The sequence below is a fragment of the Chiloscyllium plagiosum genome, unplaced genomic scaffold (assembly GCF_037043375.1).
Source record: "Chiloscyllium plagiosum isolate Xiang-an unplaced genomic scaffold, Cpla_swu_hap1 HiC_scaffold_5, whole genome shotgun sequence".
NCBI lineage: Eukaryota > Metazoa > Chordata > Chondrichthyes > Orectolobiformes > Hemiscylliidae > Chiloscyllium > Chiloscyllium plagiosum.
The window spans coordinates 82,239,020-82,263,306 of NW_028270143.1; the positions used below are offsets into that span (position 1 = coordinate 82,239,020).

At 39.1% G+C, this 24,287-nt stretch overlaps 1 protein-coding gene across 9 annotated transcripts in view; it reads left to right on the forward strand.

The window, feature by feature from the left end:
* LOC122550015 (voltage-dependent L-type calcium channel subunit beta-2-like) overlaps window positions 1-24,287 on the forward strand; it is a 330,466-nt gene that overhangs the window by 304,901 nt on the left and 1,278 nt on the right. For all 9 annotated transcript variants that reach the window (XM_043690396.2, XM_043690401.2, XM_087987371.1 and 6 more), the window contains 6 exons: window positions 1,041-1,121; window positions 2,407-2,465; window positions 7,000-7,109; window positions 19,329-19,480; window positions 20,278-20,373; window positions 24,065-24,250. In XM_043690396.2, the coding sequence (XP_043546331.2) occupies window positions 1,041-1,121; window positions 2,407-2,465; window positions 7,000-7,109; window positions 19,329-19,480; window positions 20,278-20,373; window positions 24,065-24,250 (684 nt within the window). The remainder of the gene's footprint in view (window positions 1-1,040; window positions 1,122-2,406; window positions 2,466-6,999; window positions 7,110-19,328; window positions 19,481-20,277; window positions 20,374-24,064; window positions 24,251-24,287) is intronic.

Here is a 24,287-nt window from a genome sequence, read left to right on the forward strand (position 1 = left end):
CATTTTCCACAGGCACAGCAGTTTTTCAAGGAAGTTAGAAGTCTGCAGTTTTGTTCTAGATTTGAAAAGGCTGAATTTTAATAGGAAGAAGTATGGAATAGAGATTCTATGATTGTAATCATGAAATGGGCTTTTTTAATTGACGTTGCCAAATTAGCAACACTGTTTTCAGAATTTATCAGTTCATTGTTACTCTAAGTCTGGAAAGCTCTGTGTTAATAAGCTGTTTACATACTTACTTCGTCAGAATGTCTTTACCACCCTTGGGGACCAAACACACCCAACTCTTGTTTGCTCATCAAGTTGTTATCTTTTAATGAGTGGTGAACACTTGAAATTGCACAGTGGATTTTGCTGTATTTGTTCCACGTACCACATTTCATAGGCCAAGGATCTTGTCTGCCAGCCATTAATATAGCGACCATCACTGTGTACAGGTGCTTCCACAATGCATCGGTCATCCACACAATTCATCTCTTAGCACAATATTACATCAGGAAGACTTCACTGTAATGTTAAAAAAACCTTTAAAAAAATGAATGGTAAAATTGCAGTGGAATGCATAAACTTTCATTTTTAAACATCTGCAAAAAATGTGTTTTCAGTTATGCTTTTAGTTGGATAGTTACTTTAGGTAATTTCTTGGTATGCTGAAACTTAGGATTGGGGTCCACTTTGTATTTAGCACTGAGCAATTGGAATAATCCAGCAGAAACAATTGATTAATTCTGTGATCTTCGCACAATATCTAAACAATATCACATAATTGTAGTATAGGAGGCCACCATTTGTGCCTCTCCAAATTAGCATCTTAGCTTGTGTGATTCGCCAGCCTTCTCCCCATTCTCTCACATATTCTCCTTTAGTGAATAACCATCTAGTTCCATATATGAAGGTATGACTTTTATTCTGACAACTTCATATAGCAGTAAATATTGTGCATTTTGTGATTGTTTGTTACTTAGAAAATTGGTGTTGAAATGATGTAAAATTACAAACTTGTGTCCATGATAGTCTAAGGTTATGTTTTCTTCAAACAGACTGAACACATCCCTCCTTACGATGTAGTGCCTTCTATGCGACCAGTAGTTTTAGTGGGGCCTTCTCTGAAAGGATACGAGGTAAGTAAGCCAAGAATAGATCACCAGCAGCTTTATTGGGCTTCTGTGATTTACTCTAGATTTTACAGACAATTCTTTCAAAAAATGTAGGAGAGGCCATAACATTGCCTCATGAGAGCAGCATGCTGGTATATCCTTGATCTCATCGAATGGTGGAACAGGCTGGAGGGGCTGAATAGTCTACTCTTTCTATGTTCCTATGCGGTTTGGGAAACTGGAGAGGCTGTGCTCTTACATTTTTAGAAGCAAACATGAGTGCTCCGTTACTGCATGAGAGAGAATTGCAGATTTAGTGTATTTTGATGTGGTTGGTTACATGTTGCTATAGACAGTACCAGTTTTTTTTTGTCGTAGTAACGCCACAATATTTTTAATAAGTGGAATAAATGCTTTTAGGATTTGTGTACATTATTATGCTTGCAATGTGAAATAGGGGTCCAAATGTAGAAAGTAAAATAATTTCTGTATGTGCACTGTGCATTTCATTTGATTTATATGAAAGGAACCTTGAGTTACTTGGATTTTTAAAAATGTAATGATTGCTTAAGCAGTTTCAAAATCTTCTTGCTAGTTTACTAGACTATTGGTATTTTGACATTTTGTATAGTCTTGTCTGTAAAATGCATTTATCATGTTTCCAAATACAGCTGATGTTTCGCCTCACACTTGTTGTTTACTTCAGTTGAAATTTTGTTTGCTTTTTGTGGCCATTTTGCAATCTGAAATTATAAAAATCAATATTTCCTGCAGTCCAGTAAAAAAAAATGGGCCTTTTTGTTAAAAATAAATGAGAAGCAAATCTAAAACAAATGTTTGCAATGATAGGGTAGGAGTTCTGGTGCAGGTTTAGAACATTTAAAAGCACTTCTCAAAATGGAACTGAATGCTGAAGCATTCGTACGTCTGATCTAATTTTGAATTTTGACAGTGCAAAACTAATCCATGTGGTGGTGATATGAGTTTGGAGCATGCCACTGAGATAGAAGATAGTAACAGAGGTAGCTCAATTTGAAATTAAATACTTGAGGTAATAGAGACAGAATGGAAAATTTTTATCAATATTTTGTGGAGTCTGCAAATGAGAGATACTGGAACAATTCAAGAGACTTTTTTGGTCCATTTTCTGTGTTCCAGACTTGATACAAAACTGGAGCCAGAAGAATAGGTGTCCTGCATAGAATAAAATACTATGAAAATTCAGTTGTAAATAATACGTCAATTTTCTTCCAAGTATTTTATTATCAAACATAAATTAACCATTAATTTTATGAAATTCTTTCTTTAGGTGACAGACATGATGCAAAAAGCATTGTTTGACTTTCTGAAACACAGATTTGAAGGAAGGTATGTACAGTTCGACAGGCTTCCGGGGGGAATGTGTTGACTGAATTCTTAATGTTATAACACTATCCATTAGTACTTTAAATTAGAAGGAATGATTCCAAAATCTGACACTCCTGCAGGAACTGTATTAATTTAGATGATCAGATAATCGGGTGATGGACACCCTATGGTTACGTAAAACACACCCTCTCTTGCTGAATTGCAGGCTCAATCTTTTGAAATTCATATTTGACAATCACAGTCAAAAGGATTTTGTGTTTGGTACCTCAAGTAGGGTGGAAATGTATTTGGGAAAATGAGTGAAGGTATGGTTCTTGTTCTTAGGTTAAGTTGTGATAATTCACAACACAATTTGCATTTGACACCACAGGTGCTTCCTGTGCTGACTAAATGTTTGTGATTAAATTATAGAAGAATATGTAGTTTGATTGGTGTTTGATAGTCTTGGATAAAGCTTAATTCTCCTCTTTGTCTTTTGTGTCATTCAATCAACTTTTTCTCAATAACTCAATATTTGGAGATTGAAAACATTCAGTGTCACTAAGTTAAATCAGCTTTCTCCTCATGAGCTGCCAATCCAATTCTGTTTGCATGATGCAACTCAATCAATAAACATATTGATTTCACCGCTGTATGTATCTTATTTTAAACATGGGCATCATTCATAGAGTACTTGCCCAATGATTACAAGGCATTTAGAAATTCTTTTTATGCAGGTATTTGTTTCAATTTTGTTTCTCTCTTTCTGCCTCTGTAAAGGTTTTTACTCTTACAGGTAGAATTCTGTGATCTCCAGAGGTTCTCCATTATCTCATTCATATGTATTATTCATATTTGAGCTTAGCTGATGACTGATGACAGATTGTTCCCAACAGGCTGGTTGCTGAGATCACCAGCCATGCACAAATGGTGTAGACTTCAGGGTTTGCAGTAATAGGAACTCTAACTGATTTCACTGTTGAGGTCAAAGATGTTGCCAAAAGGCATCATCTACGTGTCCACAAAAATAGCTTCTTGTCAACATTACCAGATGGTAAGTGCTACCTGTCGAGCAAAACTCAGTATTATATGGTAGGATATTAGGAAAGGTTAGGTAAAGGATTACCATTTAGAATGATAGAACTGTACAGCATGGAAACAGACCCTTCAGTCCAACATATCCATACCGACCAGATACTTTAAATTAAATGTAAAAAAACCTGAAGAAGGGCTAATGCCCGAAACGTCGATTCTCCTGTTCCCTAGATGCTGCCTGACCTGCTGCGCTTTTCCAGCAACACATTTCCATCTGTAAAAAAACCTGCCCATGCTGCTATCGATGACATAAATATCTCCGCAAGGGGCCCAGCAATCGCTTCCATAGCTTCCCAGAACGTTCTAGGGTACACCTTAGGGATGTCCAAGGGATGTATACACCTTTATGCATTTTAACATGTCTGGCATCCCCTGCTCTGTAATATGGACAGTTTTTAAGATGTCGCAACTTGATCTGGAGTTGAAGCTTGTTCAAATAGATGCAAGTATGACTGAAAGCTTTTGGATGTACATTCTGATCTTGAAAAAAACAGCATCACTTTCACATGGCTCAATCTACCCAATATTTTTTATTTTGATGCAACATAAAATTTACAATTAGGAAACTAATTGAATAATTAACTTTTAGGATATTCTAAATTGTGGTATAATTAAGAAGAAAGGATTAAAGGAGCGGCCCTTCAAACCTGCTCCACTATTTCACAAAATCGCAGCTGGTCTGATTGTAGTCTCAAATCATTTTCCTGTTTGCCAAACATAACCTTGACTCCTTGTCTACAGTAAATCCATCTAACTCGGCCTTTAAATAACTTCAATGATTCAGTCTCCACTAACTTCTGGGGAAGAAAATGTACATATCTCTGTTTAAAAAGGGAGACCTTTTATTCTTAATCTGTGTGCCCTAACATTTGTCTCCCCACAAAACAAAAATCCGTCCCATATCCTCACTACCTAATTGTGGAGGTGAAGACCTTGTGGTATTATACTAGACCACTAATCCAGAGACCCATGTAAACTCTTGGGGATACAGGTGCGAATCCTGCCATGCCAGGTGATGGAATTTAAGTTAATTTAAAGAATCTGTAATTAGGAATCTAATGATGACCATGAAACCATTGGTGATTGTAGCAATGAAAAACCTCACTTGATTTACTAATGTGCTTTTAGGGAAGGAAACTGACATCCTTACCTGGATCTGGTCTGCATGTGACTCCAGACGTACAGTGGTGTGGTTGATACTTAACTGCCCTCTGGGAAAGTAAGAATAGGAAATAAATGCTGGCCTAGTCAGAGATGCTCATGTTTATTCATTCAGGAATGAATTTTAAAACAAAATATTACAGTTATATTTTTTTTGCAAATAAGGTGATCAAAACAGTACATAGTACTCCAGATACAGGCTCACCAAAGCACGGTTGAGAGTGTGTTGCTGGAAAAGCACAGCAGATCAGGCAGCATCCGAGGAGCAGGAAAATCGACATTTCAGGCAAAAGCCCTTCATCAGGAAGCTCCAGCCTGAAACGTCGATTCTCCTGCTCCTCAGATGCTGCCTGACCTGCTGTGCTTTTCCACCACCATACTCCCAACTCTGATTTCCTAGCATCTGCAGACCTCATAGACCCCTCCCCAAAGCACAATACAGTTGCAGTATAATGTCTTCACTTTTAGATTTGATTTCCCTTGAAAAAAAAAATCAACTTCCTATTTGCCTTCCTAAACACTAGTAATACATGCGTACCAACTTCTTGTGATTAATGTACTAGGCTACCTTGAACCCTCTCTACTACTCAGTTCTACAATATTTTCCCATTCAGATAATATACTTTTTTTAGTACTTTCTGCCTAAACAGAATAAATTCATATTTTCGCACATTAAACTCCATCTACCAAATCATTGTTCACTTAATTAACCTGTGTATTTCCTTCTGTGGACTCTATACTTCCTCTCAACTTACTTTCCTACCTACATTGATGATTTTGGCAAATTTAGCTACCATATATGGGGAGGCGATGGCTTGTTGATATTACCGCTAGACTGTTATTCTCAAGACTTAAGTCATGATGTGGGACCCAGGTTCGAATCCCACCATGGTGGGTGGTTGAATTTGATCATTCAGTAAGTTAGGAGGTATAGGATACAGGGAAATTTTGCTGTCTGGATACAGAAATGGTTGGCCGAAAGTGGACAGCTAGCGGTAGTGGACGGAAAGTATTCCGCCTGGAGGTTGGTGGCCATTGCTGTCCCACCAAGATCTGTTCTTGGGCTTATGCTGTTTGGAGTTTTTATAAATGACTTGGGGTAAAAGTGGAAGGGTGGATTAGTAAGTTTGCCAATGACACAAAGGTTGTTGGTGTTGTAGATAGTTTCGAGGGCTACAACAGACATTGATAGAATGCAGACCTGGCCTGAGAAGTGACAGATGGTGTTCAACCTGGATAAATGCAAAGAGATTCATTTTGGAAGGATCAATTTGAATGCTGAATACAGGGTTAAAGACAGGATTCTTGGCAGTGTGGAGAAACAGCGGGATCTTGGGGTCCACATACATAGATCCCTCAAAGATGCCCCAAGTTGATAGGGTTGTTAAGAAAGCATGTGGTATGTTGGCTTTCATTAACAGGGGGATTGAGGTTGAGAGCTGCGAGATTTTGCTGCAGCTCTAAAAACCCTGGTTAGACCACACTTGGAATATTGTGTCCAGTTCTGGTTGCCTCATTATAGGAAGGATGTAGATGCTTTACAGAGGGTGCAGAGGAGATTTACCAGGATGCGGCCCAGATTGGAGGGCTTGTCTTATGAAGAGAGGTTGAGTAGGCTCAGGCTTTACACACTAGACAGAAAAAGGAAGAGAGGTGACTTGATAGAGGTATACAAGGTAATGAGAGGCACAGATAGAGTAAATAGCCAGAGCCTTTCCCCAGGGTGGAAATAGCTGCCACGAGGTCATAATTTTAAGGTTTTTGGAGGAACATGTCGGGGAGATATCAGAGGTAGGTTCTTTACACAGAGAATGGTCGGTGTGTGGAATACACTGTCAGCAGTGGTAGTAGAATCAGAGACATGAGGGATATTTAAGTGACTGCTGGACAAGCATATGGACAGGACTAAATTGAGAGGTATGTAGGTTAGGTTGATCTTAGATTAAGATAAATGCTCGGCACAACATCATGGACCGAAACTGCTCTGTACTGTTCTATGTTCAATACAGAGTGTATTTGGTCCCTTCATTCAAGACATTGATATAGATTGTAATTAGCTGAGACTCCAACATTCACCCCTATGTTACTCCACTACTTTGCCAACCCATAAAAGACTCATTTATCCATACTCCCTGCTTCCTGTTGGCTAACCAATCTCTTATTCATGCTGATACATTATCAGTCACAGTGTGTGCCTTGTGGCAATGTTACAGTTATACTTCAGTTTAATAAAATCTTTCATTTGCAACTATTAAAATAACAAACTTTCCTTTGTTAATCTTATTCTATTTATTTATAGGATATCAATCACACGGGTCACAGCTGATATTTCACTTGCCAAACGCTCAGTGTTAAATAATCCCAGTAAACATGCAATAATTGAGCGCTCTAACACCAGATCCAGTTTGGGTAAGTATACAAATCTTGGTGCAAAATGTATCATATTTTGTTGTTTAATTTCATCCCCATTCAAAAGGCTCTATGACTAGTGGATAAACTAAGTTTAAAATTATAATCTGAGTTTGCGTTTGGTACTTGAATGTCCAAAAATTGTGGAGTGTGTGTTTTTGAAATTAAAATCTGTGCAAATCTGTTTGTTACTGTGGATTCAACTCCTGCTTGCCAAGAAAAAGTACCTATCCAAAAATCTTCTTTTCTGATCTGACTGTGAAACATTAATAATTACATGCACTATGCTTTAAATAACTTCAATTAATGGAAAATTTTAAGTAATTGTTTCTTGTTGTCACTAATTTTATTTATTCTTTTCCAAAAGACTTTCTTACATTCACCAAATTTGTTCTTGTGTAAGGATTTGGTATTAACCTCTTTTGCAAGCTTCTGCCAGTCGTCTTCTGGCAGCTTGGGGTACAAATCAGAGGCACTTACTAACCATACCAGCCTCTAGAAGGCATCTGGCTTCTCCTGATCTGGCTAATAATTCAGAATTGGACACTTTCCCTTTAGAACCTCTACACTTCAACTCCTTCTAGTATGGTAATTGGAAATAGCTAGCTGAATTAAGTTATTTAACAAATTATCCTGAATTCCTGATGAGTGCAGTATGCAAAGCTCTGAAAATGATATTCAGAAATTTATCCCATCATGCATCTTGCATTAAAATGATCTCCAAATTTGACCTGCATGAATACGTTCTGTCTATTTAGCTTTATTCATTTATGAGATGGAATAATCACTGGAAAGATCAATGTTTATTGCTTATCCTTAATTGCACTTAGAAGGTGAAAGTGAGTTGACACGGTGGCTTGCTAAGGCTTATTTTTAAAGGACTTGAGAGTTAGCCACTTCTACAGGTCACAATTAGGTAAAGGTAGCACATTTCCTTCCCTAAAGGCCATTACAACAAGTTGAGCTTTTATAATCTCATATCTTCACAGTTACTGTTCCTGATATTAATTCCTTATTTCAAACATATTAGTTAGTTATCCGTATTAATTCAGTTAACAAACTGTCATTCATTATGTCTCCAGATTATTACAGAGTCATTGAGATTTACAGCACAGAAAAAAAGCCCTTAGAGTGCTGGTCAAAAACAGCCACGTGTTTATTCTAATCCCATTTTCCAGCACTTGGCCCAAAGCCTTGGTATCACAACTGCATGTTCAAATATTGTGAAGGTTTCTGCCTCTACCAACCTTACTGGTAGTGAGTTCCAAATTCCCACCACCCTCTGAATTTTTCCTCACATATCCTCTTAACCTACTGCCCTTAACTTAAATCAATGCCCTCGGTCATTGATTCCTCCATTCAGGAGAAAGGTCCCTTCCTGTTTATCCTGCCTCTGCCCCTCATAATTTTACACATCTCAGTAATGTTCCCACTCAGTCTTCCCTGCTGCAAGGAAAACAACTCCAGTCTGTTCAATTTCTCTTCATAACTGAAACTCTCGCCGAGGAAACATCCTCCTCTGCACCCTCGCTGATGAAATCTCATCCCTCCTATAATGCAGATTCCAGAACTGCAAATTAGAAATGTTCAGGATTGATGGGTCCTTGGCAACATGGACGAGAAATTGGCTAAAAGATCCAGAAGCAGAGGATTGGTGTAGGTGGGCATTTCTCAGACTGGAGACAAGTTGAAAGTGGTGTTCCCCAGGGATTGATGTCGGAACCATTGATTTATATCTGATTTATATAAAGAATTTGGAAATGGATGTTGAGGAAAATATTTCTAAATTTGCAGATGATAATAAGCTAGGGAGAATAGTGAATTGTGAGAATGAGCTGAGCGACTTTAAAGGGATATTGACAAGTTGGCCAATGGGCAGACACCAGGCAGATGAATTTCAATGCAGAGAAATGTGACATAATACATTTAGTTGTTAAGAAGGATGCTTGGGTTTATAAATAGAGGCATAGAGTAGTGATGCTACACTTCTACAAATCATTGGTCAGAATAGATCAATTCTGGGGGCACCTTATTTAAGGAAGGATGTTAAAGAGAGTTCAAAGGAGATTTACTAGAATGATTTTGGATACAAGGAAAGATTAGAGAGGTTGGACTTAGTCTAAGAGGTGACCTTATGAACAATTTTTATCGGGTAAGGAAGGATATTCTGTTTCCACTAGTTGGTATGCAAGTAAGTAGAGGGCACATTTCAAGATTGCCAGCAGGAGAGCAAGGGGTGAGCGGAGAGGAAATTACTTTACTCAGTTGTTAAGATTTGGAATGTGCTGCCTGGGAGATTGGTGAAGGCATATTTCATAGGAGGTTCAAAAAGAGCTAGATATATATTTGACGTGATGTGTTTGGAGGAATACAGGAATAGGGCTGGAGAATGAGACTAGCTGGGTAGCTGTTTCAGGAGCAGATACTGATACGATGGACGAAATGGCATTCTCCTGTACTGTAAAATTCCACGATTCAGTTAGTCAAATTTTCTTGGATCCCATGGGCTCTTGCCTTTGCTATCTATTTCCCATGTGGCACATTATCAAACGCCTTGCTGAAATCCAAGTAGTCTACAGCAAATGCATTACCCTGATCTACACGCCTGGTCACTTCAAAAATTAAATCCAGCTGGTCAGACATGACCTCTATTAACTAAAGCATACTGACTATTCTTGATTAATCCCTGCCCTCCAAATGCAGATTTATTCGGTCCCTCAGAATTGCTTTCTATAGCTTTCCCACCTGAGGTGAGAATGAGTAGCCTCTAGTTTCCCAGTTTACTCGTTATTCCCTTCTTGAATAAAGGCACCAAATTGGCTATCCTCCAGTTCTCTGGCACTTCTCCTATGGCCAAGGTGGAACTGAAACTTATTGCTGGCATTTCTGTAATTTCATCCCTTGCCTCACTCAATAACCTGGTATACATTTCATCTGGCCCGGGAAAATTATCCATTTTTAAGCCAGACCACTCAGACTCTCCTCTCTGTCAATTTCAATGCGAATTTTTTGACGTTTATCTGAGTCCCTTTCCTTGATTTCTACACTCAAATCATCTAACAAAGTATTCATATAGAATGTCCCCAGGCTCTTCACACAAATTATCACTCTGAGTATTTACCATTACTCACTTGTTAATCAAGCCTCCTCTTTCCCTAGTTATTGTTTTATACTTAATGTGCTTGTAAAATAACTTGGGATGTTTGTTTATTTTACCTTCCATTATTCCTTCATGCCACCTTTTTGCTCCCTAATTTCTTCCTTAAGTTTGCCCTTGCACGTTCTGTTATCCTGTAGGCATTCTGCTGTTTGGAGCCATTAGTATCTGCCCAAAGCTTCGTTTTTTCTCTTTATTCAATCCTGAATATTCCTTGACATCCAGGGTTCACTCGAATTGTTGGTCCTACCCTTTATCTGTTTTGGAACATGTACTGACTCGATTTCTCAAGGAGTGTCTCTCGCTGCTCTAATACAGTTTTATCTAAATGATCTGCTTCACATCCACTCTCTCCAAATCATACCTGATCTTATTAAAATCAGGCTTTCTCCATTTTACAACTTGTCCTCTTCCATACAATTTTGAGTCTAACAGTTATGATTGCTGCCTACAAAATGCTCCCCCACTGATGCTTGAACAACCTTGCATGATTTCATTACCTAGAATTAAGTCCAAGACTGGCCCTCACTATTCGACTTTCTATGTACTGGCTTAAAAAAAACTCTCCCAGATGTATTTTAATATTCCTCGCCTCCTAAGCCTTTCACAACATCACTACCCTAGTTAATGTTGGGGAAGTTGAAATCTCCCACTAGCACCATCCTATTACTTTCAAACTTCTCTCAGATTTGCCTCTGTATCTGCTCCTCTATTTCTCTCAAATGTAGCAGGCCTTTAGTGTACACCCAGCAATGTGATTACTCCTTTTTGGTTTTGTTTAAGGAGCCATCTAATATCTCATCCCTACTTACTGTTGAGCTTGCTTCACTGATCAATATTGTGACCCCCCCTCTCCTCTTTTCCCTTCTTCCCGTCTCACCTGAAGACCCTATATCCTGGAATATTGAGGTGCCAATCCTGCTTCCTCTCTCGAGCATGTCTCAGAGATAGCAATGACATCATGAGCCGTGTTTTAATTAATGCCCTCAACTCATCTGCCTTGTGTGTCAGACAGTTTGCATTAAAATAGATACCATACAAACTTGCCAAACTCCCTTGTGTATTGAATGGTCTGTAATTTCTATGCCTCATTGACTCATTTGCTGCATCTTCTAATTGTAAGTATTCTCCTGCTGAACATTGTCTGGATTCTACCCCCTCAGTCCAGGCATAAAGCCAGAACTCCCGATTGAAACAAATTATTCCAGAACAGTGCAAAAGTTATGGAATACTTTTAATATTCAACTTCTCCTCATTTAAGACATTTAAGCAACACTATTTTTCTATTGCTTATTTTTGTAAGGTTAGCAATGTGCACTTGAATTGCTTCATTTTTGTTTGACTGAGTGTGGATTGAATGCTGACAGTTCAGTTATAGCATGATCAGCTGAAGATTGAAGCTGTTCCTACTCAGGTCCAGCTTAACCTCACCCCAGCAAAAAAAACCTTATTGCACCACTATGACATTTTCCATTTGTTTCACTAGCCTTACTGTGTAATTTACTGCTTAAAAATGTGTTGCTAGAAAAGCGCAGCAGGTCAGGCAGCATCAAAGGAACTGGAGAATCGACGTTTATGCCCGAAACGTCGATTCTCCTGTTCCTTCGATGCTGCCTGACCTGCTGCGCTTTTCCAGCAACACATTTTTAAGCTCTGATCTCCAGCATCTGCAGTCCTCACTTTCTCCTGTGTCATTTACTCTACTACCTGTGTCTGTCATATTTAGTAACAGTTCTGGCATTTGTGCATTCCCATCATACTTACAGTATCTTTGCTTTGTAAGACACAACTTTCTGTGCTTTGTACAAATCTGATTGTCTTGGCTTTTTTTTTTATTCTTTTGCTTTATTAATGCCCTCCCTTTGCAGATGCTTTGGGTATGTATAATGGAAAGTTGGCAAAATTGCTTCAGGTGTACTTTTGTCTCTATATTTGGTATCTAGCTGTGCTTTGTTTACTGACTCATCATCAGTAAGACTTACTTTTGAAGCATGTTCATAGTTCAATAAGTCATTTTCAGAGGCTATTTCTCTATGTGGCATCAGTACACATTTTTTCTCTAGATTTCAATATTTAAGGTGGTTCACTTTTGTGTCTCATTGGGTGGAAAATCACAGGGGTGAGAGGGGAACGACTGGCCGTCTTCACCCACCTACACTCTGAAGAAAAGTGGAAGGTCATTCAGAAGTCCAGCCTCCAGCCTAAAGTGTGGGTGGGCTAAACTAGATCCCACTGAGACTTCCACTGTCAGTGGAGGTGGAGGTGGGATCATGTACAACACTATTGTGCGACAACACACTATTGTGCGTTGCCAATGCCAACACACCCTTCCCCACATCAGTGCCAGAGCTTCATAGTGCGTGTTTCTGGGACTTCAGGCAGGCCCATGCAGTAGGCCTTGTTGATTCTGAATCTAGGTAAGTCCAGGAGTTTTGGCCTGGATGGTTTTTGGCAATGTGGAGAGGGGCAAGGTGGAAGTGAGGGTAGAGGGGTTTGGGTGGGAAATAAACAGATTATTATCTTCTTCAAAGGGGTGCCCCCCCCCCCCCCCCCGATGGACAAAGAGCACCTTCATTCCCACCATTTAACCACTTCATGAAAAAATTGTGTATCCCAAGTCTGCCTGACTGCACACAATAACATATTATGATGTGTCTTGTGTTGTGCCTTACAGTCAGTATGTCTGTATACCTCTAAAAGAATCACTCATGAAATCATCACTATATTAGTTGAAGATATACAGATCTCAAACTCCATCTTACCTCAGATCACTTGGAAACATGACATGCTTCTGGAAAGCTGTTTCTGTTGTAATGTAAAAGCTTACCAGTTAGTTGTAACACATATCTGTTGAATCTTCAGTACTACAATATCCACATCTGGTTTCTCAGGTTACAAGGAGGTAATACAAGCATTGCTGCATCCAGTAAATCACTTTGTTAAAGGCAAACTAACACCAAAATGCACAGTATAATATTGGAATTAATTCAGCTTTAAACAAGCTTGATTAACGTATTGTGGGCACACTGCTGATTTTGGCCCTCACCCACCCTCTACTATTGGAGTGAGCCCTCAGGTGAGTGGGGAAATGATGTCTTAGATACCTGGCCTGCATTAAATGCCTCTCTCTTCCCAAAACCATGGGACATTTCAATCCATACCATTGTGGCAGTAATTAAGTAATTCAAAGAAGTCATCACCACTTTGAAGGGTTTAGGAACTAATTGATATGCCCTATATTTTTGCTCTTATCTTAAAAATAAAGTATTCACATTCAAAGGCATTTTTTTTTGTCTTCACCAGCAATGTGTAAGTCCTCACCTGACTCCCCCCAAGTGCAACGGGTGGAAAATTGTAGGCAGGGCGCTGACAATTTTATTTCATTTTTCCTGCAGGCCACATCCTTTACTGTGGGCAAGGATATTTGACATACAAAAGTAGCAACAAGAGATGACTCAATTATTTATGACTTTTAGTTGAACTTCATCATTTTGAATTGCATTTGTCTCTGCTGCATCATAGGAAAAGATAAAAAAGATTTATCCCCCAACAATAATTCTACTTCTTTAATCGTAACAGTTATCTGTTAATGTTGCTGTGGGAATGTAGCAAAAACACCATCCCTACAGTGTGGAAACAGGCCCTTCAGCCCAGCAAGTCCACACTGACCCTCCAAAGCGTATCTCACCCAGACTCATTCCCCATTAGTCTACATTTACCCCTGACTAATGCAGCTAACCTACACATCCCTGAACACTATGGATAATCTAGCATGGCCAATTCACCTAACCTGCACATCTTTAGATTGTGGAACGAAACCAGAGCACCAGGAGTAAACCCACCCAGACACGGGAAGAATGTGCAAACTCCACACTGACAGATACCCGAGGCTGGAACCTAACCCGGGTCCCTGGCACTGAGGCAGCAGTGCTAACCATTGAGCCACCGTGCCATTGATTTTGATTGTGGGAGATGGAACTATTATTGGCTTTTTTCAGAGGCCTCAGTAGCTATTCATAACAATTGCAGGGATTATAGCATGGAGTGAATAATGTTGTAGGTCATTTGCAATTTCCTGGCATTGCTCTGCCATAATGAAGGTGCACGCAGTAGACACCGTATTACTATGTTGCAGAAGTTCATCAACGTTGAGTGTCAGGGTTACAATGGATAAAATATACATGAATAATAGACCGACTTGGTTTAAACCCTCTACATTTTTTTAGTAAATTGCTAAATGTTTAAGTTGTGAACTAAGATGTATAAATTGCAGCAACTTTTAATTGCAGCTTTTTCCACTTTGCAGCAGTGCAAACTTTAAAAGTCTGTTGTTACATGCTCTCCCTATTATCTAAATTCCTTGATTGGGGTCATTATTGATGCTAAAGGTAGACTGCCATTGAAACGAGAAAAGAAACACTAGCAACTTTCAATGTATTTTCTGTCCTTGCAGTCTCCACCATGATCAGTCAGCCAAGTTACCTGCCATTCATAACTGCTTTTTTCTCTTTATCACCTATGAAAAAAAGCTACAGCTGAACATGTTTGCCTTTGCAATTGAACTCTGACTTAAAGTCAACAACGCTATTGACACAATGCACAGGTTTGTTCCTTAGCAACAAAGCATAAGAGGCAGCAGCAGAATATCTCTTGCACTGAGGCCTTCTCTGTTATAGGACTGACCTGACTGATGCTCAAGAGGAGATTTAACTTCGAGGGGGCCCAGATTGTGTAGAATATAGACAGTGGCTTTTCAAAACTCAACATCCAGATAAAATCATAGAAAAAGATATGGAAAGGTTAAGTGAGTTGGCAAAATTTGGTCAATTAAGAATAATGTAAGAGAATGTGAATTTATCCACTTTGGCAAGAATCACAGAAGAGTTAATATGCAAGTACAACAAGTAAAAGTTAGGATGCAGGGACATCACCATTACCAAGTTCTCCTCCAAGCCACTCACCATCCTGACATATAGAGTCACAGAGTCATGCAGCATAGAAACAGACCCTTCAGTCCAACTTGTCCACACTGACCAGACATCCCAATCTGACCTACTACCATTTACCAGCATTTGGTCCATATTCCTCTAAACCCTTGCAGTTCATAAATCCGTCCAGATGCCATTGAAATATTGTATTTCTGTTCTTCACTGTGGCCAGGTCAAAATCCTGGAATTCTCTCCATAAGGGCATTCTGACTCTACCTACAGCACATGGCTCAAGACAGCAGCTCACCACCACCTTCTCAAGAGGTAACTAGGGAGGGTAATAATAAATGCTGGCTAGCCAGAAATATCCTCATTCCACGAGGGAATAACAAAATGAGGAAAGCTAATTGAATATTATAATTTACCATGAGGGGAATTGAATACAAAAGTATGGAAGTTACACTTCGATTACAGGGATTACTGGTGAGGTTGCATCTGAAGTGCTGTGTACAGTATTGGTCACCTTATTTGAAGAAGGATGAAAATGCATTGATGCTGTTCAGAAAAAAGCTTTATTAGAGTAGTACCTGAATGAGCTGGTTGGCTTTTGAGTAAAGGTTACATAAGCTTGGCATGTATCCACTGGAGTGTGCAAGGATAAGAGGTGACTTGATTGAAACAGATAAAATCCTAAGAGCTATTGACTGGATAGATAACGGAGACAATGGGAGAATGTTATGGGAGAATCTATGGGAGGGGTCATTACTTAAAATTCAGGGGTCACAAATCTTAAACCAAGATGAGCTGATTTGTTTTTCAGAAGGTATAAATCTTTGGAACTCTCTTCCATAAAAGATTGTGGAAGTAGAGTCCTTGACAATTTTCAAGGTAGAGCTAGATTGTTTTTATAATTATGTTAAAAACAACTGAAAGTTTACTAGCTTCATTCGTGGGATAACAAACTAATTGAGAAATATTGACTAGATTGGGCATATAACCATTCAAGTAGGGAAGAATGAGAGATGATCTAATTGAAATACATAAGATTTCAAGTGAGATTGAAAGGATTGATACTTCCTTTTGTGAGGGATACTATAATTAGGGGATACAGTTTAAGAATAAAAACCTCAATTTTAAGATGGAGATTAGGATCTTATTTTGCTCTGAGGGTTATTACTATTCAATTCACTGAATACACTAGAGACTGAGTTGTAAAATTTATTTAGAGTTAGACCACTGATAGACAAGGGAGTCAAGCTAATTTTTCATAAGTTTGTTCACACAAGTCAAGTGTCCTGACTGCCCTTGAGAAGGTGGTGGTGAGCTACCTTCTTGAATCACTGTAGTCCTTGTGTGACGCTCAGTGCCATTAGGGAGGGAGTATCAGGATTTTGACCATGAAATCCTGAAGAAACAGTGACGCACTTTCAAGTTAGGGTGGTGAGTGGCATGGAAGGGAACTTGGAGGTGGTGTCATTCCCATGTATCTGCAGTCCTTGCTGTTCTGGATGGTAGTGGTCACAGGTTTGGAATGTGCTCTCCAAAGAACCTTGGTGAGTCACTTCAGTCACTGCTGCTACTTAGTATTGATGGTGGAAGGAGTGAATGTGGTAGCTTTGTCCTGGATATTGTCAAGCTTCTTGAACGTTGTTGGAGCTGTACCCATCCATGGAAGTGAAGAGTATTCTATCGCACTTGTGGCTTGTGCTTTGTAGATGGTGGGTAGTCTTTGGGGAATCAGGAAGTATGACTTATATGCTTCTGACCTGCTTTTGTAACCACATCATTTCTGTGGCTTTCTAATTCAGTTTCTGGCCAATGGTAACCAGCAGGATATTGATAGTGGTGGATTCTGATGGTGATGCCATTGAATGTCAGGGAACAATAGTTAGATTCTCTCTTGTTCAGGATGATCATAACCTGGCATTTCTGTAGTCTGAATGTTATTTGCCTCTTGACACCTCAAACTTGAATATTGTCCAGCTCTTGCTGCATTTAACAATTGACAGCTTCAGTCTCTGAGGAGGCAAAAATGGTGCTGAACATTGTGCAGTCATCAGCTGTTATGATCCTGGATAATGCCACGAGGCAGGTCAGACCTGAAAACTAGCTTGATTGGTCAAATTTTGTTTTGTTTATATTTAACAAGGTGTTTTTGCACTGAACACTAGAATTAAATGCTGTCGAATTCTAACAATAAAACAGAAGTATTATATACAAAAAGAGTAAAATAGAATAAATCAAGTTATTTGCATTTAACACATTTTGAAAAATTCTGAACACCATGATAAAATACGATCCCATCTATCTTAACATAAGTTAACCATTATTCAAATTCCTATTCTTGAGCATTTACTAGCTTTTTTCCTTTATTATTCACAAAACAGAACTTCAGCTTTCTCAAATAACTTCAAATAATCCTTCTAGGGTCATAAGAATGTAGGAAATAGGAACAGGCATAGGCCATTTAGCCCCTCAAGTCTGCCCCACTGTTCAGTAGGATATGGCTGATCCAACATTCCTCATATCCACTTGCCTGCCCTTTCTCCACAACCTTTGATGCTCCTACTGGTCAAGAATCTATCTAATCCAACCTTAAATATATATAAGGACTCTGTCCCACAGTTCTCTGTGGCAAGGAGTTCCAAAGACACAACCCAATGAGAGAAGAAATCCTTCCTCATCTTAGTCTTAAATTGGCACCACTTCATTCTGAGATAATGCCTTTGATTCTCCAATGAGGGGAAACATTCTTGCAGCAGTTATCCCATCAAGAATCCTATATGTCTTAATGAGAACGCCAATCATTCTTCTAAACTCCAATCTCAACCTATTTAGCCTATGCTCAATAAGATATTCCCCCCATACTAAAGATCACCCTAGTGAACATTTTCTGAACTGGCTGCAATGAAATATCTTTCCTTAAAGAAGTGGACCAAAACTGCTCACAGTTCTCCACATGTGGTCTTCCAAGTACCTTGAACAGTTGCTATAAAACTTCCTTACTCTTATTCTCCATTCCCCTTGAAATAAGGCCCAACATTCCATTAGCCTTCCTGATTACCTGCTGCACCTGGGTGCTTTCTGTATTTCATGCGCAAGTAATGAAAAGCCTCCTCTGGTCTCAAACTTTCAAAATAAAATCCTTATACTGAGATAACCTAGTACCTAACTTTTCTGAACTAATTCCTTTCAGTTGGAGAAATTCTTTCACACATCCAACTTCAGCATGGACTTCTGTAAACTTAAGGCGAAAACTTTCCAAGGTATGAGTTTTTCCTCTAAGAGGCAGAAATCCTGATCCTTTTCTACTGAAGGACTATCTCTATAGCTACTTTCTTTAAAATTCTTGGTAGAACCCAGGGGAATTAACAGCTTTTTGCCACATTAGTTTCTCTCATAGTTTCTCTCTAGTGATAAAGTTAAAAATCACACAACACCAGTTTATAATCCAACAGGTTTATTTAGAATCACTAGCTTTCAAAGCGCTGCTTCTTCATCAGGTAGTTGTGACTTCGAAAGCTAGTGATTCCAAATAAACCTGTTGGACTATAGCCTGGTGCTATGTGATTTCTAACTTTGTCCACCCCAGACCAACACCAGCACCTCCAAATCATCTCTAGTGATAGATATGTTTATTTTCTCCAACTCCACCCCCACCTCCCCCCACCCCCCCCACCCGCCCCCCACCCGCCCCCCACCAATCAAATAACCTTGATTCAGATATAGACTGGTTGTGGATGTTAAACAATGGACATTGAAGGAGACCCTGGGCATTCCCAGGAGTTTGTGATATAAACTGCTTCATATTGTACATTCACTCATAATATTTCATAGTTTTTTGATACTTTTTGTAAAATATTGACTTTTATTGTGAGATCAGAGTTTGGGGCTGAATCAGATTTTCAAAATTATTTGCGTAAACAAGACAAATCATCATCCCAACTTGCACTGAAAAGTCTACCCTTAAAACTTTGAGGAATATAGAGAAGAGTTGCAAAGTCTTAACTGTGGGGTTATTAGGACCAATTCTAAATGAACCAAAAATTCTAGAATATAAGTTTTGAAAGCAGAATAAGCAAGTAAATGATTGATCCCACACTTCTTAACATATTCTTACTACTTGACCTGCAGCTGAAGTCCAGTGTGAAATAGAGCGGATCTTTGAACTAGCAAGAACACTGCAGTTAGTAGTCCTTGACGCAGATACAATCAACCATCCGGCTCAGTTGGGCAAAACCTCTTTGGCTCCTGTGATCGTCTATGTGAAAATTTCATCTCCAAAGGTATTGTGACAGATGCAGTTTAGTTTCAACTCTGATTTTGTTTTTGCATCTTTCCTTCGGTTTTCCCAACATCAGTTTATGTAATTCTGCAAGGGCCATCAGCAGAAGGGGGAATGTGGGTTTTTACTTAAATGCAATTTCAAAGGTGGTGGTCACCTGTTGAAATACAAAGTTTGAGATCTCCTACTTCCATGAGAAAATGATGCTAAATACGACTCTGTAAACTTGGTCATGTTTGAGTACTTCTGACCCTCTACACTTCAAACAGGTGTTGATAAGAAGGATTTGTCTGAAAGGTAAAATGTATGTTAATTGCATGGAAGTGGCATCAAAATTGTTATCATTTCCCAGGATTCCATCAACCATCCACAGAAACCGTGGAAGGAAGGGTTGAAGTTTAAGGGTCTGAGTGTCTGTAGAAGAGTAGCCACCAACACCTTTTGGCTTTAGATAAATTTCAGGAGCAACAGAACTGCACTGCCAGCAATTTATGTTGCCACGTAGTTTTATAAAGACTTGAGCAGTGCACAACTTTTCTCCCTTAACATGGAGCAGACATCACTTTCTGTCTTAACCTGAAAACAGGAAAATAACCGACTCAAGAAAGCTAGTTAGATTCACTCTGATAAAGTTGTAAAGTGCCATTGTCTCTAAATAATTGTAATGGCATAACTTTGAGCTGTTTTATACTTGCTATTCTATTATGGTGGCTGATTTTTTATATCTTGACGACTAGGTTGATTACTTTTTCTTTTACACACTAATTTCCCAATCTTCCTGTTTTGTCTTGCATGTAGGTTTTGCAGAGATTAATAAAATCCAGAGGAAAATCCCAGGCTAAACACCTGAATGTGCAGATGGTTGCCGCAGACAAACTGGCTCAGTGCCCGCCTGTGAGTAGTTTTAATCATTTTTTTTCCTCCATGTATTGCACACAATTACTTACTATAACTTATTTATTTCTTGAAAGCCAATTGATTGACATTTTCACAGCACTTCTTGAGCATGAACACGGTGCGTAGTAAACTGCAAAAAGAATGGAATTATTCAGCAGCCCTGACAGAATGAGGGGTGGGAGAAGCAGACAGGTTCAATCATTTTGTGAGGCCCAACATCCTGCCACCAGCTAACAAGCAGGAGAGGACCCTGCCTTGGTGCAAGGTGGGACCTGTGACTGCATTTTATCACCAATGGCCAGTTAAGTGACTACCATTGGCTGCCTTCAATCCATTCTGCCATTGTTTTGTTTAATAGCCGTCACAGTGCCATTGCTAGTGTGGGCCTTTGCTGAGATTGCAGTTGCAGTGAAAGGGCACAACAATTACCATGTAGCCCTGAAGCAGGTTAAACAGAGGAGTAAGTCAAAAGTCACAAGACACCAGGTTATAGTCCAACAGATTTATTCAAAATCACAAGCTTTTGGACCACTGCTCCTTTGTCAGATGAAGTAATTTTTAACTTTGTCCACCCCAGTCCAACACCGACATCTCCAACTCAAAGCAATGGAGTGACAGCGGGATAGTTAAAGCAGTATACCAGCAATACCACTGCAATGAGGTGGCCCTCTCTGGACCATAGGAAGGCTCCCTTGCTACACTTCATGCAGTGGAGGATCTCAATAGAGGCAAGAAATTACCCTTAATTGGCCATTTCAGAGCCCAGCTCAGTGGTCTCTGCGAGGGCAGACAATTTTCCTACGCTGGCAAAATAGCATGGTAGTGCGAAGGTATCAGACATAACCCCTCGACACTATCCCATATGACTTTGCAAGCTTACCCCCTCCTTAGCCTTCCTCAAAGCAGTCATAAAATTCCAGCCAAATGGACAATTAGAAATATAATGCGATTTATTCAGACTGGAGAGACAGAAGAATAGTAGATCTGTGGTAGGGTGGACAACAGGAGAGATTAAGTTATAGACAAGACCATGGTGCAAGACTTATATTTATTTATTTATTTATATGTGTGTGTGTATATATAGAACTGCTGGAATGTCTTAGAAAAAAATTAATGGCTGTAAGTGGACAAGTGTCAATCAGCCTTTGTCATGTGGTGAAACGTAATGGGCTGAGGTCGCTGGAAAATTAACAGCACGTCATTATTAATGTGTAGATCAGTCAGAAATTCAGGTGGTTAACAAATACAAATCTCTACAGTTTCGAAGTCAATTTATGCCACTGTGTTGCTTCAAGCATAAACAGTAACAGCACGTCTTCATCAGCCATCCCTTTATTAATAGGAACTTGCTGAATTTACACATTAAACACCCTCTAAACTCATTGCAGAAATTTAAACCTGGCAATTAAAATCATAAGCACCCTTCCAACGAAATGATAATTATTACCAGAGTGCCAATCAATCTCTAGCTCAGAAATCTTGGAATGTTTTATTCGTCCTTGCATGAGGTAAATTGTTCAAGATTTATTTTTAAATGCTTATTTTTCCTTTGTCGCGTTTTTTCTCTCTCAATGAGAGTGAGCTTTCCTTTTTAATTCTCCCTATCTTTGTAGCTGACTTGACACATTCACTGTCCTTTCTGCTTCTTTCTTGAATTGTAAATACCAAAAAAGAGAGAGAGAGACTGTTGGTTTTGTCATTCACTGAGAGTACCGATGCCTCATTGCCTTTTCCAGACTTTAATCAATTTGCAATTCCATTAAGTTAGAGCAGGGTACAAGAAAAAGTCTAAATAACAGCAAATGGACGAGATGTCCCGCTCCAGTGAAGACCAAGCCTGTGTTGTAGGTTTAATCCTTTATATTAGCCATGACAAAACACCAAGTTCCTTGGAGTTGCTTACACTTTGCCAATATATTTTCACCAGAGGTATATTTCACTCTTAAAATGCCTGGATTTAATTTAATGGGTTTGTTCCTGATTCCCCTCCCAGAATAAAGGATGGTTAGTTATACTCTATTGATATCTTAATTATTTTAAACACATTTTAAATTCAAGGGAACACAAATTAAATTTATGCAATTTGCCCACATAATTTAACTCTTTGTACAATACCATGGCATGCTGTCTCTTTTACCTATAATCTCTTGTTGGTAGCCTTTTCCTACCTTGGCCCATATCTGTTGCAGCCTCAAATTGCAATGTGTAAATGTTTACTTTGTTGAGGGTTGTGTGGAGCATTTGTATCTGTATAAACAAGCAAAGTAAGAAAGTGGGTAGTGGTGGGGTTGGGGGGGGGCGCGGGGTGATGGGGGAAGAAACAAAAGGTTAAATGAATATAGAAGAATTTACAACAATTTCCCCTTTTATATTTTCCTTACAGAAAAATTAATAGAATAAAATATTAACCACAAATATTTAAAGCATGTTATAACAATTTTCATTCCAATGCTCCTCAGTGAATCTCTATTTTTTACTTAAAGTAAAATTTGATGCACATGATGGGTTAAAATCAGTTACTAGGACTCTTGTGGCTCAATAGTAGAGTTATAGAGGTATACAGCACAGAAATAAACTCTTTGGTCCAACTCATCCATACTGACCAGATATCCTAAATTAATCTAGTCCCATTTGCCAGTATTTGGCCCATATCCCTCTTAAGCCCTCCCTAGTCATGTACCCATCCAGGTGCCTTTTAAATGTTGTAATTGTACTAGACTGTACCATTTCCTCTGGCAGCTCATTCCATACATGCAACACTCTCTGAGTGAAAAGGTTGCCCCTTAGGTCCTTTTCAAATCTTTCCCCTCTCACCTTAAACTTGTGCCAGCTAGTTTTGGACACCCCTACTCTTGGAAAAAGACTCTACTCACCCTATTAATGCCCCTCAATATTTTATAAATTTCTATAAGGTTATCTCCCAGCATCTGATGTTCCATAGAAAATAGCCGCAGCCTATTGAGCCTCGCCCTATAGCTCAAACCCTCCAGCCCTGGCAACATCCTTTAAATCTTTTCTGAATCCTTTCATGTTTCATAACATCATTCCTATATCAGACAGGCTAAAACTGAATGCAGTATTCTACAAGTGGCCTAATCAATGTCTTGCATAGCTACAACATGATCTCCCAATGCCTATACTGAATGCTCTGAACATTAAAGCAAGCATACCAAATGTCTACCTGCGACTCCACTTTCAAGAAACTATGAACCTGTACCAAGGTCTCTTTGTTTGACCATGCACCCAGGACCTCACAATGAAGTGTGTATGTCCTGCCCTGAATTTCCCTTTCAAAATGCAGCACCTCAACATTAATTTAAATTAAACTCCACCTGCCACTCCTCAACTCATTAGCCCATCTGATTAATGTCCCATGTACTCGGCGGTAACCTTCACTGTAGTATCCCTACCACTGGGACCAAGAGGCTTGGGTTCAAGTCCCACCTGCTTCAGAAGTATGTATGAACATTTTTGATCTGTCCTGCAAAAATAACGTGAATTATTTGTATCTTAACAGTACAATCAATGTAATTACTACTAATGCAATGAAGGGAGCAAATTGTAATGTACAAATGTATTAAACAGTTGTAGCTAAAATATACTATTTTTGCCTGAACAAATCACAGCTTGCATTCAAATTTTCTTTACACTGAAAGAAAAATAATTGAAATTTCTGCCATTTCTCTAGGAATTGTTTGATGTAATTCTTGATGAAAACCAGCTGGAAGATGCCTGTGAGCACCTCTCTGACTACTTAGAAGCTTACTGGAGAGCAACCCACCCTCCTAGCAGCAATCCTTCCAATCCTCTCCTCAGCCGGACAATGGCATCTGCAGCTCTTCCTACAAGCCCAGCACCAGTCTCCAATCTACAGGTACATGTTCTTGCTTCTCTCCAACCTAATCTTCATT